Here is a 16316-nt window from a genome sequence, read left to right on the forward strand (position 1 = left end):
ACTACTATTGTATTGATGTTTCCATATGGAAGACTCAACTCTGCCTGAACAGTGAGACTGTTTACAGATATACAGGTTGTTCACACAACTTTCATGAACTGGATCACACCTCTGTTTTAGGTGCGGCAGCAACCCAATCGCGTTTTGTGGATTCACATGTCAACACATGTTATTCTTTGAAAGACGAATTGCTTACCATAGCAAGCGTTGCCAATGAGTTGTTTGAAAACTTAGCATACATACACTGTATGATCAAAATTATCCAGACACTGGCTGTAAATGACTTACAAGTTCGTCGCACCCTCCATCAGTAATGCTGGAATTCAGTATGGTGTTCACCCACCCCTAGTCTTGACGACAGCTTCCAATCTTGCAGGCACATGTTCAATCAGGTGCTGCAATGTTTCTTGGGGACTGGCAGCTCTTTCTTCATGGAGTGTTGCACTGAGGAGAGGTATCGATGTCAGTCGGTGAGGCCTGGCATGAAGTCAGTGTTCCAAAACATCCCAAAGGTGTTCTGTAGGATTCAGGTCAGGACTCTGTGCAGGTCAGTCCATTACAGGGATATTATTGTTTTGTAACCACTCTGCTACAGGCCGTTCATTACGAACAGGTGCTCGATCGTGTTGAAAGATGCAGTCAGCATCCCCGTAGTGCTCTTCAACAGTGGGAAGCAAGAAGGTGCTTAAAACATCAATGTAGGCCTGTGCTGTGGTAGTTCCATGCAAAACAGCAAGGGGTGCAAGCCTCCTCCGTGAAAACCATGACCACACCATGACACCAGTGCCTCCAAAGTTTACTGTTGGCACTACACATGTTGGCAGATGATGTTCACCGAGCATTTGCCATACCAACACCCTGCCATTGGATCACCACATTGTGTACCATGGTTCATCACTCCACACAACATCCAGTGTTTACACTCCTTACACCAAGCGAGGCATTGTTTGTTATTTACTGGCATGATGTGTGGCTTATGAGCAACCTCTCGACCATGAAATCCAAGTTTTCTCATCTTCCGCCAAACTGTCGAGTACTTGTAGTGGATCCTGATGCAGTTTGGAATTCCTGTCTGATGGTCTGGATAGATGTCTGCCTACTACATATTACAACCCTCTTCAACTGTCGGCGGTCTCTGTCAGTCAACAGAAGAGGTTGGCCTTTATGTGCTGTCCGTGTCCCTTCATGTTTCCACCTCACTATCACATCGGAAACAGTGCACCTAGGGATGTTTAGGAGTTTGGAAATCTTGTGTACAGATACATGACCCAAGTAACACCAAATCACTTGACCACGTTTGAAGTCCGAAAGTTCCATGGAGTGCCCTATTCTGCTGTCTCACAATGTCTAATGACTACTGAGGTCACCGATATGGAGTACCTGGCAGTGGGTGGCCGCACAAAGCACCTAATGAAAAACATATGTTTTTGGAGGTGTCCGTATACTTTTTATCACATAGTGTAGTTAAAGAAAATGAAGTGTTATGTTCTCAAATTGGTGAATATACTGAAGCCCTAAAAAAAAAGCATGGACTGAACTGTGGAAGTTAAATGAAAACATCCATCCCTGGATGTCCTTGTCCAACATGAATCAGCTACCTATGCCCCCCCCTCCCTCCCCTGGAATGGACACAGCACTAGCCATCTCTCTTAACTATGTCATGACTGCTGGTCATCTTCAGGGCTCACAGATTGACACCTGAAAAGTATAACTCAGTGAAGAAAGAATTTGAGGATTTATTAAACACGTGTTATTTGAAGTTTAGACATGTGGGTGTTACCCCTACATCTGGTAAAGAAGAAAGACAGTTTGTGGTATCCTTATGGGGCTGTCATACTTTGAATGTGCAAATAACTTCAAGCTGTTATGCTATTACACACCTCTAGGACTTTATGGAAGTTATAGCACATGCTCAGCTATTCATTGTCATTGATTTCCAGAAAGTTTATCACCTGGCCCCATGGTACTTGCAGATACATCGCAAATGGCAGTGATCACAACTTTTAGTCAGAATGCCATTTGGTCTAAAAAACACATATCAATCATGGCAGTGTTTCATCAATGAAGTGCTTTGTGGCCTGCCCTGCTGTTTCACATATTTGAATGGTGTGTTAGTTCTCTCAAAATCTCCATCAGACCATGATAAACATCAATGAATTACTTTTGATGGACTTTCAAAGCACAGTTTACAGATCAACAGAGACAATTATGTTCTCAGACAGAAATAAGTGAAATATTTGGGCCATTGGGTTAACCATTTGGCATTGAGCCTTTATTAAATAGATTTAAATAATTCATTCTGTTGCTTTTCCAGATACCTTCCAACAGTTATGTCACTTTCTGGGTATGGCAAACTTCTACAGACACCATCTTCCCCATGCTTCAGCTTTAGAGGCGTCGCTCATTGCAATACTGTCAGGGCCAACTTGAAGGAGTCAGCACCCTGTCACTTGGACACCAGAGACGTTACTGGTGTTCAACAGGGCCAAGTCCAGTTTAACAGATGTCATGTGTTTAGTACACAACCTGTCCCTTCTGCACCCCTGGCTATTGTCATCAATGCTAGCCAGACAGCACTAGGGGCAGCTCCTCAACAGCACATAGGAGGTATGTGGCAACTGCTCAGGTTCTTTCCCCACAAATTGTAGGGTCATGAACTAAATGGAGCACATATGACTAAGAACTGTTAGCAGTATATGAAGGCATTCAGCATTTCAGGCTGAATTTGGAAGCATTCCACTTCACAGTTTTTATTAATCAAAAACTAGTTCCATTTGATTTCAAAACCCCGCTGGACTCGTTCTCACAAATACAATTCCACCATTTGAAATTTATCAATCAGTGTACTACTGATATCCAAAATTTATGGCAGAAGACGCTGATCTGGAACCACAAGAGCCAACCAAGAACCAAAGTATGGAATTGCATCTACAGAACCTTCAAATGGACAATTTCCTAGTGTGGTGCAATATTTCTCAAAACAGACCATGACCTTTTGTTCCATTTGGTTTTTGGATATAAGTCTGTGACTTAGTTTGTGGTGTTGCTCAACCTGCAGCCAACTGCTGTATATGAAAGATGACTGATAGATTTGTATGGCCGGGCATCAAGCAAGATGTTTGGCTTGCCAGGCGGCCAGGGTGGGACACCATGTCAAAAAATCTATTGTTCTTTCAAGAAACCTACACAGCATTTTTTTCATATCCATATTTACTTGGTTAGACCTTTCATGCCTGTTCAAGGCTGTAAGTATATTCTTTTGGCAATTGATAAGTCTACCTGCTAGGTTGAAGCAGTGCCCATCATTTACTTTCCAGTGGCAACAGTCACACAGACCTTTCTAATCACTTGGATATCTCTCTGTTTGGCTGTCCAGCTGATGTAATTATGGACCAAGGCTGTCAGTTTGAGTCTACCTTGTTCCACGAATGGGTAAACTTATGTGATTTTACACATCATCATACAATCAGTTATCACCCAGCAAGTAATGGAATGTTGGAACATTAACACCAATTTCAGAATCTGCCCTGATGCATGATGATTCATCTTGGTTGTCACCTTTACCTCTAGTACTGGTGGCTCTAAGTGCTGCATTCAAACCCAATATTAGTGTTTCAGTAGCAGAATTAATGTATTTTTTAATTTTTTTAATTTTTTATTTTACATGTTTTGTTCCGTAGGACCAAATTGAGAAACAAATCTCCTAGGTCATGGAATGCATCAGTACATGAAATTACAACATAAAAGTAACAACAGATAAAATAAAATGTTTATGAACCCAAAAAATGGCAAGCCATAAGTTTATGTAAACACAGTCAACAATATAACATAGGAATCAGCTTAATTTTCCAAGGAACTCCTTGACAGAACTGAAGGAGTAACCCATGAGGAAGCTCTTCAGTTTTGATTTGAAGGTGTGTGGATTACTGCTAAGATTTTTGAATTCTTGTGGTAGCTTATTGAAAATGAATGCAGCAGTATACTGCAAATCTTTCTGCACAAGAGTCAAGGAAGTCTGATCCAAATGCAGATTGGATTTCTGCCTAGTATTAATCGAGTGAAAGGGACTAATTCTTGGGAATAAGCTGATACTGTTAACAAGAAATGACAGTAAAGAATATATGTATTGAGAGGCCAATGCCAGAATACCCAGACTAATGAATAGGGGTCGACAAGAGTTTCGCCAACTTATACCACGTATTGCCCAAACCACCCATCCTTTGAGAGTGGGAAGCATTACCCCAAAATATGGCAAGCCCATCAGATTTCCTTTGGAGTTTTTCAGCTGCCAATGAGACCACCTGCAAGAGAGCCTCCAGTCTTATTATAACAAATCAAGAACTGCGTTTTAAACTTATGTCCGTCCACAGCGCCTTGCCACACAGTGACAGTGCCTGCTTCATATCTATTCTGCACAAGGGCAGGCAAGATTGTATGTCACAAACATCCCTTTATCCCAGGAGCTATGTTCTACGAGGTTTGGGGGACCAGGACAGGGGTGGGGGGTGGGGGGGAGGGGTTGTGTGATGTAACAATTACAATTAGTCGAAGGCTGTCACTGAAAAAATGAAGTTTGGGTACCTTTGTTTTCTGATTTCTGTACATCTTTGTTTCTCCTGCCAATGTGTTGCATGTTCTGTGTAGTGGGTACCTACTTTGTAGTGTTGTTTGTATTTGACTAGCAATTTTAGAAAGTGCGTGGCTTTAAAATTGTTCATGCTTTACTGTGGATTGACATTCCCACATATATCTTGACTCATTTCAATTAAGAACATTGCTCCTATTGCTTTTTTGTTGTTTCTTTTAGTAGCATTTGTACAAACATTAAGTTGGTAAAAATGCCTGGCAAATGGCCTGTGAGTAGTGAAGCTTTGCAAAGGAAGTGATGTTGTATAGATGTAATTTGGCACATCTGTGTGTGTGTGTGTGTGTGTGTGTGTGTGTGTGTGTGTGTGTGTGTGTGAGAGAGAGAGAGAGAGAGAGAGAGAGAGAGAGAGAGAGAGAGAGAGAGGGTGAGAGGGTCATCGGAAGAGTTAAAAATTATTGTTTTCTAATATTTCCATATATTTCTTAATGAACTTTGCAACAACAAATGTCACTCATAATTTATAGGCATACCACTGGGCTGCGGGAAGAGAAAGAAAACAGTCACATACCTTTCCAGTGTATACATATAGCATAAAGTTGCGGAATGTGTCCGGCTGGAAGTGTGGCAGCCGCACTGGGGTGGGCGTGCCTGGAGCTGCTGGGGACACGGAACAGCCCGGGATGCGGCACACTTCACCACGCTTGGCCGTCTGGAAGCTTTTACACCTGTGCACAAACATTTGGTCTATCATTATCACAATGATGAAAATTTCATACTGTACTATAACAATATTAAATTTATGTGACATATTCAGTTGCCCGTTGATTAATAACTGTTTAAACACACAGTTAAACTTTAGTGAACCAATCCCAGATTGCAATATTTTGAAATATGGCTGAAATGCAATCTGCACAAGTGTTCTTCCATGAAGCCTATCTTGGTATATTTATGATTCAAATTCTTTAGAAGCGGACTGAAACGAACAAGTAATTATGTTGCAGCAATAAATAAAATGCTGTCTCCCATGAATGTAAAAGAGTTAAAAGCATATGCTATTATGGAAAATTCATTGCAAACCTAGTTGAACTGTCTTACCCATTGAACCAACTTTCTATCAACAATCTTCTCAGGCTTTAAATAGAGTGGGAGGCCCTTGGTATCATTTATACACTTCAAAGAAATTTCATCTTGCCATGGAGCATCATGTGTTGCTCACTAACCTTGGCCCTCAGCGTTGCTTAGCAGATTGGACCACCCATTTCTGTACTTTTCTAATTTTCATTATTGTATCCATTACCAAGCAGTGATGGTACATGCAAACACCGATGTGCAGTTTGATTTCCCTTGGTCCCATACCAGTCTTCACCCAATTAAATTGGTGTGTTTCCAGCTTGATTCAGATCTGGATTTGACCAATCAGTTTTTCCCTTAACATCACGTGATGTCATGGCTAATGCCTGCAAGAATCCAATGCTGTCTCGCTCACTTTTTATGACACAGGTGGTTGGACATGTTTTCTGAGCCCAAATTGCATCCTTACAGACCACAGTGGCATCAACTACACCTACACCAAGAGGTTCTGTTTTGGGGTCTTGTAAGAGGACCACTGCTGCATTCTGATTCTCCTCTCTCTTCAACCAAAAGTGCTGTGTCTCATGCATGCTGCCCATTGGGACCTGTTTTGAATGAAAAGTACTCTGGCCAAATATTGACTTCATCATCACAGAACTGGCTTGCCAATGTTCCGCCTGTTGGGACTATCAAGCTGCCCCTCCTTAGCAGTCCTCTTCCTGGCCTGACACTGGGGAGCTGTGGGAGTATATCCACTTTATTTTGCTGCCATATTTTTCACTTTCTTTTTATGTTCCATGTGTCTCCAGTTGCTCTTGAAAAAAATCTTTACCCCTGAAGGGACCCCATGCATTTGGTTTCTGATAATCAGACAGTGTTTATCTTACATGGCTTCGAACAGATTTATGCCCATAGTGAGATACAACACATTTGCATCACAGTTTTCACCATGCCTTCAACAGTCATGTGGAATCATATATCTGCTGCTTCAAAACCTAGCTTCACAAGGAAATGATGTCTAATGCTGCACCTAATTCCCTCTGTCATTTTCTAGCAACTTACAGGGCCACCCCAATAAATGGTGACAACCTGACATAGGGTTGTCCCAAGAGCACTGTCTTGGATGTGCAGTTCAAACTGCCAGCACTCATCATTGCCGAGCTCTCTGCCTTCCAGATAGGTACCATGGTGTGGGCTGGTAATTTCAGACACCAACCAATCTGGATCCATGGGTGATCTCCACTGTGATGTTTATTGAACCTTCAACCTATAGACTTCCTAGTTGCCATTGAAATCAACTTTGCCTTCACCATTCTGGTCAGCAGCCACTTGCTTTGCTGTCCCGGACTGACGCTCCAGTCCTGTGTCTATTTGTGGATCTTCCATTGAGCTTCTCCCTGCCCTGGCTTTCTGCAGTGATTCACATGGGCATAGACCCACTGCCTTTCCCAGGATTGGTCCATTCTGGATCATGCACTTCTGCATCTTCTCCCTGAGAGTCGGTCGCTGCTTGGGATTTGGCGTGGCGGTGAGGGGGTTGGGGAGGGTTGTAGTGATATTATCTGATGTCGCTATGGAAACCAAATAGCAGACATAACATTACTGTCGACCGCAGTGGCACCACTATTCAAGAGGGCACTTGTCATCAGGGATGCTCTCTAATGAGACCACACCAGAATCCAGCATATACTTAAGCCAGCCCAGAGGCTGCCTGGGTCAGTTGTGGTTCAATCTGTGGAGTGTGCAGTGAGGGTGCTATTGGTGTTTATATTGTGGTCTCTTGTAACAGACAAGCCATTGACACTGCAAGGAATGGACTTTGCTGTGGAGTATTGACTTGATTGCACTGTTTCTGAAGAGCATCCTATATGTATATCACTAGTTGTGAATAAAACAGGTTGTGCCTAGATTGGTTGCATATGTATATCACCTTTTACAAAAGTTATCAAGGGGGTGTTAAATGCTAATCATTCTTGCTTCCAATTTCCTATGCAGACAATGTCAAACCTATGTGATCTGAGGCTTTCCCGGCGAATGTGCTGTATCCAAGGTTCTAGGGTGTCCAACCGGACCTGATCGTCGAAGTTCCATGATATTTCGGAGAATAACCGTTCCGCCATCATCAGGTGATGCTGATGGAATGATCTTTCCGCTCTGTGTCCGTGGTATTTATGTCCGCGGTGTCCTGAGTCGTACCCCGGTGCGGACGGCCAGCGGAGTGCCGCGTGGTGGGAGGGGGAGGGGGGGGGGGGGCTAGCTGCAGCTACGTCTGGTGGTAGGCGCCACAGTTCATCTCTGTCCGCCGTCGCAGAAGGATCTCGCGTCCGCTCGCGCCATTGCTCTTTGATGGTGTTTAATAATGGTTTCCAGGCCTTGCTAAGTTGAAACCCGGTGTTGCTGTTGATGAGGTTATCTGTTACGTGAATTTCTATGGCCTCCTTGTAGATACTGTCCCAGTAGGCACTTGTGGCTGTCAGAATTTTGTCTCTTCGAATTTCGCTGTGTGTCCGGTTTCAATGCAGTGCTCTGCTAGGGCGGAATGGCTGGGTTGGCGTAAGCGGGTGTGACGTTCATGTTCCTTGCATCGGTCCTCGATCGTGCGAAGTGTTTGGCCGATGTAGGATTTGCCACAGCCACACCGGATTTTGTATACGTCTGCTTTCTTAAGGCTTACGTCATCTTTTGCCATTCCTAGTAGGTCACGAATCTTTGCTGGCGTTCAGCAGACTGTGTCAATCTTGTGTCGCCTTAACAGTCCCCCTATTTTTGACGACACATTGCCAGCAAGCGGCAGAAAGGCCCGAACTTGCTTCTCTTCTTCGGGTTGTTCTTCATCTCGGTTCTCGCTGCACTTCTGTTGTCGGAAGGCCCTTTGGATTTGGTGGTTGTCATACCCATTCTTGCGGAACACGGTACCCAGGTGTTTGAGTTCCATTGGCAAGTTCTGTTCATCAGAGATTGAGTGTGTTCTATGTACCAAGGTGTTGAGCATTCCATTAAGCTGCACCGGATGTGGCAGCTGGAGGCCTGTAGGTACAGGTCAGTGTGTGTAGGCTTGCGGTACACACTGTGTCCCAGTGAGCCATCAGACCTACGTTCCACTAGGACATCAAGAAAGGGTAGTTTTCCATCTTTCTCAGTCTCCATGGTGAACCAAATGTTACTGTGGACTGAATTTAGATGTTGTAGAAAAATCTGTAGCTGTTCCTGTCCATGTGGCCAGATGACAAACGTGTCGTCCACATAGCGAAAGAAGCATACAGGTTTCAGAATGAGATTTTCACTCTGCAGCGGTGTGTGCACTGATATGAAACTTCCTGGCAGATTAAAACTGTGTGCCCGACCGAGACTCGAACTCTGGACCTTTGCCTTTCGCGGGCAAAGATCCCGAGTTCGAGTCTTGGTCGGGCACACAGTTTTAATCTGCCAGGAAGTTTCATATCAGCGCACACTCCGCTGCAGAGTGAAAATCTCATTCTGGAAACATCCCCCAGGCTGTGGCTAAGCCATGTCTCCGCAATATCCTTTCTTTTAGGAGTGCTAGTTCTGCATGGTTCGCAGGAGAGCTTCTGTAAAGTTTGGAAGGTAGGAGACGAGATACTGGCAGAAGTAAAGCTGTGAGACCAGGCGTGAGTCGTGCTTCGGTAGCTCAGATGGTAGAGCACTTGCCCGCGAAAAGCAAAGGTCCCGAGTTCGAGTCTCGGTCGGGCACACAGTTTTAATCTGCCAGGAAGTTTCATACAAGTTTCAGTTCGGCGGCTTCCAGTGCTTCCTCTTCGAAACTCTCCACGAACAGGTTGGCCACCACTGGGGAGAGCGGGCTCCCCATGGCTACTCCGTCGGTCTGCTCGTAGTATTGACCATTGAAGACAAAGTACGTAGATGTTAACACATGCCTGAATAGTTGTGTCAGTTCAGGCCCTAATTTCTCACTGATTAAGTGGAGAGAATCTTCCAGCGGGACACGTGTGAATAATGAGACGACATCGAAGCTGGCCATGATGTCGGATTCTTGTACTGTCATCTCCTTCAGGCAGCCAATGAAGTCCGTCAAGTTCCAGATATGGTGCACACATTTCCCCACATAAGGTCTTAGCATGCTCGCCAAGTGCTGCACCAAAAGATACGTTGGTGCCCCTATGTTGCTTGACTATGAGTCGCATCTCTTCTTTATGTGTCACTAATATTGGTAACACATACTCTCCACGATGTACTTTTCAGTCACCTGCAAACTGAAGCACCAAAGAATCTGGTATAGGCATGTGTATTCAAATGCAGAGACATGTAAACAGGCAGAATACAGCACTTTGGTCGGAAAAGCCTATATAAGACAACAAGTGTCTCGTGCAGTGGTTAGATTAGTTACTGCTGCTACAATGGCAGGTTATCAAGATTTGAGTGAGTTTGAATGTGGTGTTATAGTTGACACATGAGTGATGCGACACAGCATCACTGAGGTAGTGATGAAGTGGGGATTTTCCCATACAACCAATTTCATAAGTGTACTGTGAATCTCAGGAAGCTGATAAAATATCAAATCTCCGACAACGCTATGGCTGAAAAAAGATTATACAAGAATGGGATGAAAGACGACTGAAGAGAATCATTCAACGTGACAGAAGTGCAACCCTTCCGCAAATTGCTGTAGATTTCACTGCTGGGCCATCAACAAGTGTCAGTGTGAGAACCATTCAACGAAACATCATCAGTATGGGCTTTCAGAACTGAAGGCCCACTCATGTATCGCTGATGACTGCACGAAATAAAGTTTTACTCCTCGCCTGAGCCCATCGACACTGACATTGGACTGTTGATGACTGGAAACATGTTGTCTGGTCAGACGAGTCTCGTTTCTAATTGCATCGAGTGGATGGACATGAATGGGTATTGAGACAACCTCAAGAATCCATGGATCCTACATGTCACCTGGGGGCGGTTCAAGCTTACGGAGGCTCTGCAATGGAGCTGGACATGTGCAGTTGGAATGATATGGAACCCCTGATATGTGTAGATATAACTGTGACGGGTGACACATATGTAAGCATCCTGTCTGATCACCTGCATCCATTGATGCCCATTGTGCATTCTGACAGACTTGGGCAATTCCAGCAGGTCAATGCGACACCCCGCACCTCCAGAATTGCTACATAGTGGCTCCAGGAACACTTCTGCTGGCCACCAAACTCCCCAGACATGAACATTATTAAGCACACCTGCAATGCCTTGCAACGTGCTGTTCAGAATAGATCTTCACCCCCTCATACTCTTATGGATTTATGGACAGCCTGCAGGATTCATCGAGTCAATTCCCTCCAGCAGTAATTCAGACATTAGTCGCATCCATGTCACATTGTGATGCGGCACTTCTGTATGTTCATGGGGGTCCTACATGATATTAGGCACATGTACCAGTTTCTTTGGCTCATCAGTGTGTGTGTGTGTGTGTGTGTGTGTGTGTGTGTGTGTGTGTGTGTGTGTGTGTGTGTACAGGAAGCAGATTTCATTGATGTGGCATCACCATGTCATTGTTCAGATAATGTAAACTCTCCCCTCAGGTCCCAGCAGGCCCCTCAGTGCTGACTGAATGCCACGTCAGGAGGTGAAATTCTGAGCTGAGCAGATGAAAGGAGACAGAATTGTCTGTGTTTACAGACAGTAACAAGTTGCTGAGCATGGTCTACAGGATGAATGAAGGGTCCTGAGTGTCTGCTGTACCACATGGGACATTTGGATCCTCCAACCTAACACTAGTTTACTGGGAACTTCATCAACAACATATCCATGTGTGACACCACCCTTCCTCACTTAACCTTCATTAACATACCTGCTGCTTTGTAGCATTTATTTATCTTCTTTTATCTTCATGTTTCCCTATCTCTCTCTCCTTTTGGTTTTCTAATGCCCCCTATTCTGCTTTTATCCTAGTTTTTTGTTGCACTATTCTTTTCACTTCTCATTTCTCTTGAACTTAATGTATCTTTACTTGTATCTCTGTACTTCTTTTGTCTGTGGTCTAAAGTTGACACAGTGCTCACCAATGTACTAAATGTGACTACCAACTCTTTCTTACACCTCTCCCTTCATCTTTGTCTCCTCTTGCCCTCACAATGGATGGAACCCCTCTCAACTTGGGGTCTGAGTAACCTTTGTCAACCGATCCTTGTTTCCTCCCTCAGCAAGTGACTAATAATTCCAAAACTTAGGATAGTTTTTTTCTGTTTTTATTTGCTTTTGAATGTAAGTGCTGGTCAGCCATTTTGTTTCCTTGTAAAATTAACTTTTAAAAAGAATTGCATTGCACCACCATATGACATGTATTTAGTAACTCCCAACTAACTGGTGAGACTATACATAACAATAAAAAAGAGTCCATATACTGTACCTGACCATGAGTATAAGCCTGTGAGCATAAACAGGGACCTCCTCTCGCCCCACAAGAAAGACGATGTCTGCAGAATCGTGATCCTCGGCAAGCCGAGCGAGATCTTCCAGTAGTCGTGGCACTCCTGATAGGCTCTTGTCTGGGAAATGCCCAGCAGTAGCTGCTACACGGGTACCCATCCTGCACAGAATTAAAGTGTTTCAGTAATTCAAATGGTTCAAATGGCTCTGAGCACTATGGGACTTAACATCTGAGGTCATCAGTCCCCTTGAACTTAGAACTGTACTTAACCCTGACTAACCTAAGGACATCACACACATCCATGCCCGAGACAGGATTTGAACCTGCGACCGCAGCAGTCGCATGGCTCCGGACTGAAGTGCCTAGAACCGCTCAGCCACCACGGCCGGCGTTTCAGAAGTCTGAGGAGGCATGCAAGCTGGTTTTCTCTGACCACATTGCACAATTACTCATAAAATATTGTCTTGTTTCATTTTACCATGCATCTTTAATGGAAATTTTCTTCTTCTTGTTCTTCCTTCATGATAATTCTGTCAGCATACACATAGGCATTAATTTACCACTAACAGATAAATTTAGGTATTATTAAGATAAAAGTAACAGTTATCAAAGTAAAGCCATATATTGAGGTAGGCAGGGAGTATCTGAGGGACAGGTTCAGCTGCCTAGTTGGAAAGGTTCACTTTTATCTGATAGACTGGCACATTTTCTTCACGAATGTGTGTATTGTGTCTTAAGTATGTATGAGGTGTAATCAGAAAGTAATAGCAATTTTTGTTTTTCTTAAAGAATCTTTATTTATTCAACATCAGCTTTGTCTCCTTCTCAGCAATGCCCCTCAGATATAATACACTAGTGTCAGAGCTTTTTTCCAATCTTGGAAGCACATCTTGAACTCACTTTTCATCACAATGTTAATTTCCTTCAGCAATTCTGTTGTCATTTCATCAATGATGGCAAAACTATGTCCTTTCATGGTTCTCTTAAGTCTTGGGAATGGATAGAAGTCAGAAGATTAGATTAGATTAGATTAGATTAGATTAATACTAGTTCCATGGATCATGAATACGATATTTCGTAATGATGTGGAACGAGTCAAATTTTCCAATACATGACATAATTAAGTTAATTTAACAACATACTTAAGTTAATATAACAACTTTTTCATTTTTTGTGTTTTTTTATTTTTATTTTTTTTAATTTTTTTTTAATTTATATCTAAAAATTCCTCTATGGAGTAGAAGGAGTTGTCATTTAGAAATTCTTTTAATTTCTTCTTAAATACTTGTTGGTTATCTGTCAGATTTTTGATACTATTTGGTAAGTGACCAAAGACTTTAGTGCCAGTATAATTCACCCCTTTCTGTGCCAAAGTTAGATTTAATCTTGAATAGTGAAGATCATCCTTTCTCCTAGTATTGTAGTTATGCACACTGCTATTACTTTTGAATTCGGTTTGGTTGTTAATAACAAATTTCATAAGAGAGTATATATACTGAGAAGCTACTGTGAATATCCCTAAATCCTTAAATAAATGTCTGCAGGACGATCTTGGGTGGACTCCAGCTATTATTCTGATTACACGCTTTTGTGCAATAAATACTTTATTCCTCAGTGATGAATTACCCCAAAATATGATGCCATATGAAAGCAACGAGTGAAAATAGGCGTAGTAAGCTAATTTACTAAGATGTTTATCACCAAAATTTGCAATGACCCTTATTGCATAAGTAGCTGAACTCAAACGTTTCAGCAGATCATCAATGTGTTTCTTCCAATTTAATCTCTCATCAATGGACACACCTAAAAATTTGGAATATTCTACCTTAGCTATATGCTTCTGATTAAGGTCTATATTTATTAATGGCGTCATACCATTCACTGTACGGAACTGTATGTACTGTGTCTTATCAAAATTCAGTGAGAGTCCGTTTACAAGGAACCACTTAGTAATTTTCTGAAAGACAGTATTGACAATTTCATCAGTTAATTCTTGTTTGTCAGGTGTGATTACTATACTTGTATCATCAGCAAAGAGAACTAACTTTGCCTCTTCATGAATATAGAATGGCAAGTCATTTATATATATTAAGAACAGCAAAGGACCCAAGACTGACCCTTGTGGAACCCCATTCTTGATAGTTCCCCAGTTTGAGGAATGTGATGATCTTTGCATATTATGAGAACTACTTATTTCAACTTTCTGCACTCTTCCAGTTAGGTACGAATTAAACCATTTGTGCACTGTCCTACTCATGCCACAATACTTGAGCTTGTCTAGCAGAATTTCATGATTTACACAATCAAAAGCCTTTGAGAGATCACAAAAAATCCCAATGGGTGGTGTTCGGTTATTCAGATCATTCAAAATTTGATTGGTGAAAGCATATATGGCATTTTCTGTTGAAAAACCTTTCTGGAAACCAAACTGACATTTTGTTAGTACTTCATTGTTACAGATATGTGAAGCTACTCTTGAATACATTACTTTCTCAAAAATTTTGGATAAAGCTGTTAGAAGGGAGATTGGACGGTACTTGTTGACATCAGATCTATCCCCCTTTTTATGCAAAGGTATAACAATAGCATATTTCAGTCTATCAGGGAAAATGCCCTGTTCCAGAGAGCTATTACACAGGTGGCTGAGAATCTTACTTATCTGTTGAGAACAAGCTTTTAGTATTTTGCTGGAAATGCCATCAATTCCATGTGAGTTTTTGCTTTTAAGCAAGTTTATTATTTTTCTAATTTCAGAGGGAGAAGTGGGTGAGATTTCAATTGTATCAAATTGCATAGGTATGGCCTCTTCCATTAACAGCCTAGCATCTTCTAATGAACAGCTGGATCCTACTATATCCACAACATTTAGAAAATGATTATTAAAAATATTTTCAACTTCTGACTTTTTGTTCGTAAAGTTTTCATTCGATTTGATGGTAATACTGTCTTCCTGTGCTCTTGGTTGACCTGTTTCTCTTTTAATAATATTCCAAATTGTTTTAATTTTATTATTAGAGTTGCTGATTTCAGACATGATACACATACTTCTGGATTTTTTAATAACTTTTCTTAATATAACACAGTAGTTTTTATAATGTTCGATAGTTTCTGGGTCACTACTCTTTCTTGCTGTCAGATACATTTCCCTTTTCCGGTTACAAGATATTTTTATACCCTTAGTAAGCCATGGTTTGTTACAAGGTTTCTTACGAGTATATTTAACTAGTTTCTTGGGGAAGCAGTTTTCAAATGCATTTACAAAAATGCATTTACAAAAATGGGCCATGCCCAATAAATATGGTCGCTGAGGCATCATAACTGTTTTGTTTCTTGTCAGAAAATCACAGATAAGCAATGAGGTGTGAGCAGAAGCATTAATTAACGAGATTCAGTTTCCATGAGTGGTTTCGCCACGATTATGGTCGTTTTCGTCAGACGGCTTCAGGCAGATGGCGCATAACTTCCAGGTAGAGTTCCTTATTGACCGTACGACCAAAAGGCAGGAACTCATGATGCACTTTCCCGTTGTAATCGGACGGAAGAATGAGAAGAACCTTCACACATGATCGAATTCGTCGAATTCTTTTCGGTCTTTGGTCTTCAGGTATTTTTCATTGGGGCAATTGGGCCTTGGTTTCGGCATCGCACCCATATACCCATGTTTCGTCACCTGTTGTAACCTTCTATAGAAGTTCTGGATTGCTGTCGACTTGATTCAGCAGTTCCTGAGAGAGGTCTACGCAACGTTACATTTGGTAATTTTGCTGCTTCACGTTTCATGCCCAAAACATCCGAAAAAATTGCTTGGCCCGAGCCAAAGAAAGTGCCGATGTCGCCAGCAACCTCTCTGATAGTGATTTGGCGATTTTCCAGAAGCATTTTCTTCTTTACTTCTTCCACATTGTGGTCAGTAACTGATGTGTTCGGGCGTCCGGGCGGTCGTCGTTTTCGTCTTCTCGACCCTCGTTGAAACGTTTATCCTACTCGTAAACCCTTGTCTTAGTCGTAGGAAATTCGCCAAAAGCCACAGTCAATGTTTCGAACGCGATACTGCACTTTATTCCATTTTTCAAGCAAAATTTAATGCAAATTCTTTGATGTATCTTTTTCGAAAGCAAAAATTCACCGAGCTCTCTAAAACACGTATAACCTTTTCAACTGTCAACGATACATTAAATATGCAAAACAGAAATTATGCATAAATAAAAGGGCTTGCCCTGGACAGACTAGCGTAGAGACCTGCATCAAACGGGT

At 42.2% G+C, this 16316-nt stretch overlaps 1 protein-coding gene across 1 annotated transcript in view; it reads right to left on the minus strand.

Moving 5' to 3' along the window:
- LOC126175112 (uncharacterized) overlaps positions 1-16316 on the minus strand; it is a 115344-nt gene that overhangs the window by 67052 nt on the left and 31976 nt on the right. Inside the window, exons 2-3 of the mRNA XM_049921664.1 lie at positions 12042-12221; positions 5157-5313 (exon numbers count right to left, since the gene is read on the minus strand). Of these exons, the coding sequence (XP_049777621.1) occupies positions 5157-5313; positions 12042-12221 (337 nt within the window). The remainder of the gene's footprint in view (positions 1-5156; positions 5314-12041; positions 12222-16316) is intronic.

The sequence above is a fragment of the Schistocerca cancellata genome, chromosome 3 (assembly GCF_023864275.1).
Source record: "Schistocerca cancellata isolate TAMUIC-IGC-003103 chromosome 3, iqSchCanc2.1, whole genome shotgun sequence".
Lineage (NCBI taxonomy): Eukaryota > Metazoa > Arthropoda > Insecta > Orthoptera > Acrididae > Schistocerca > Schistocerca cancellata.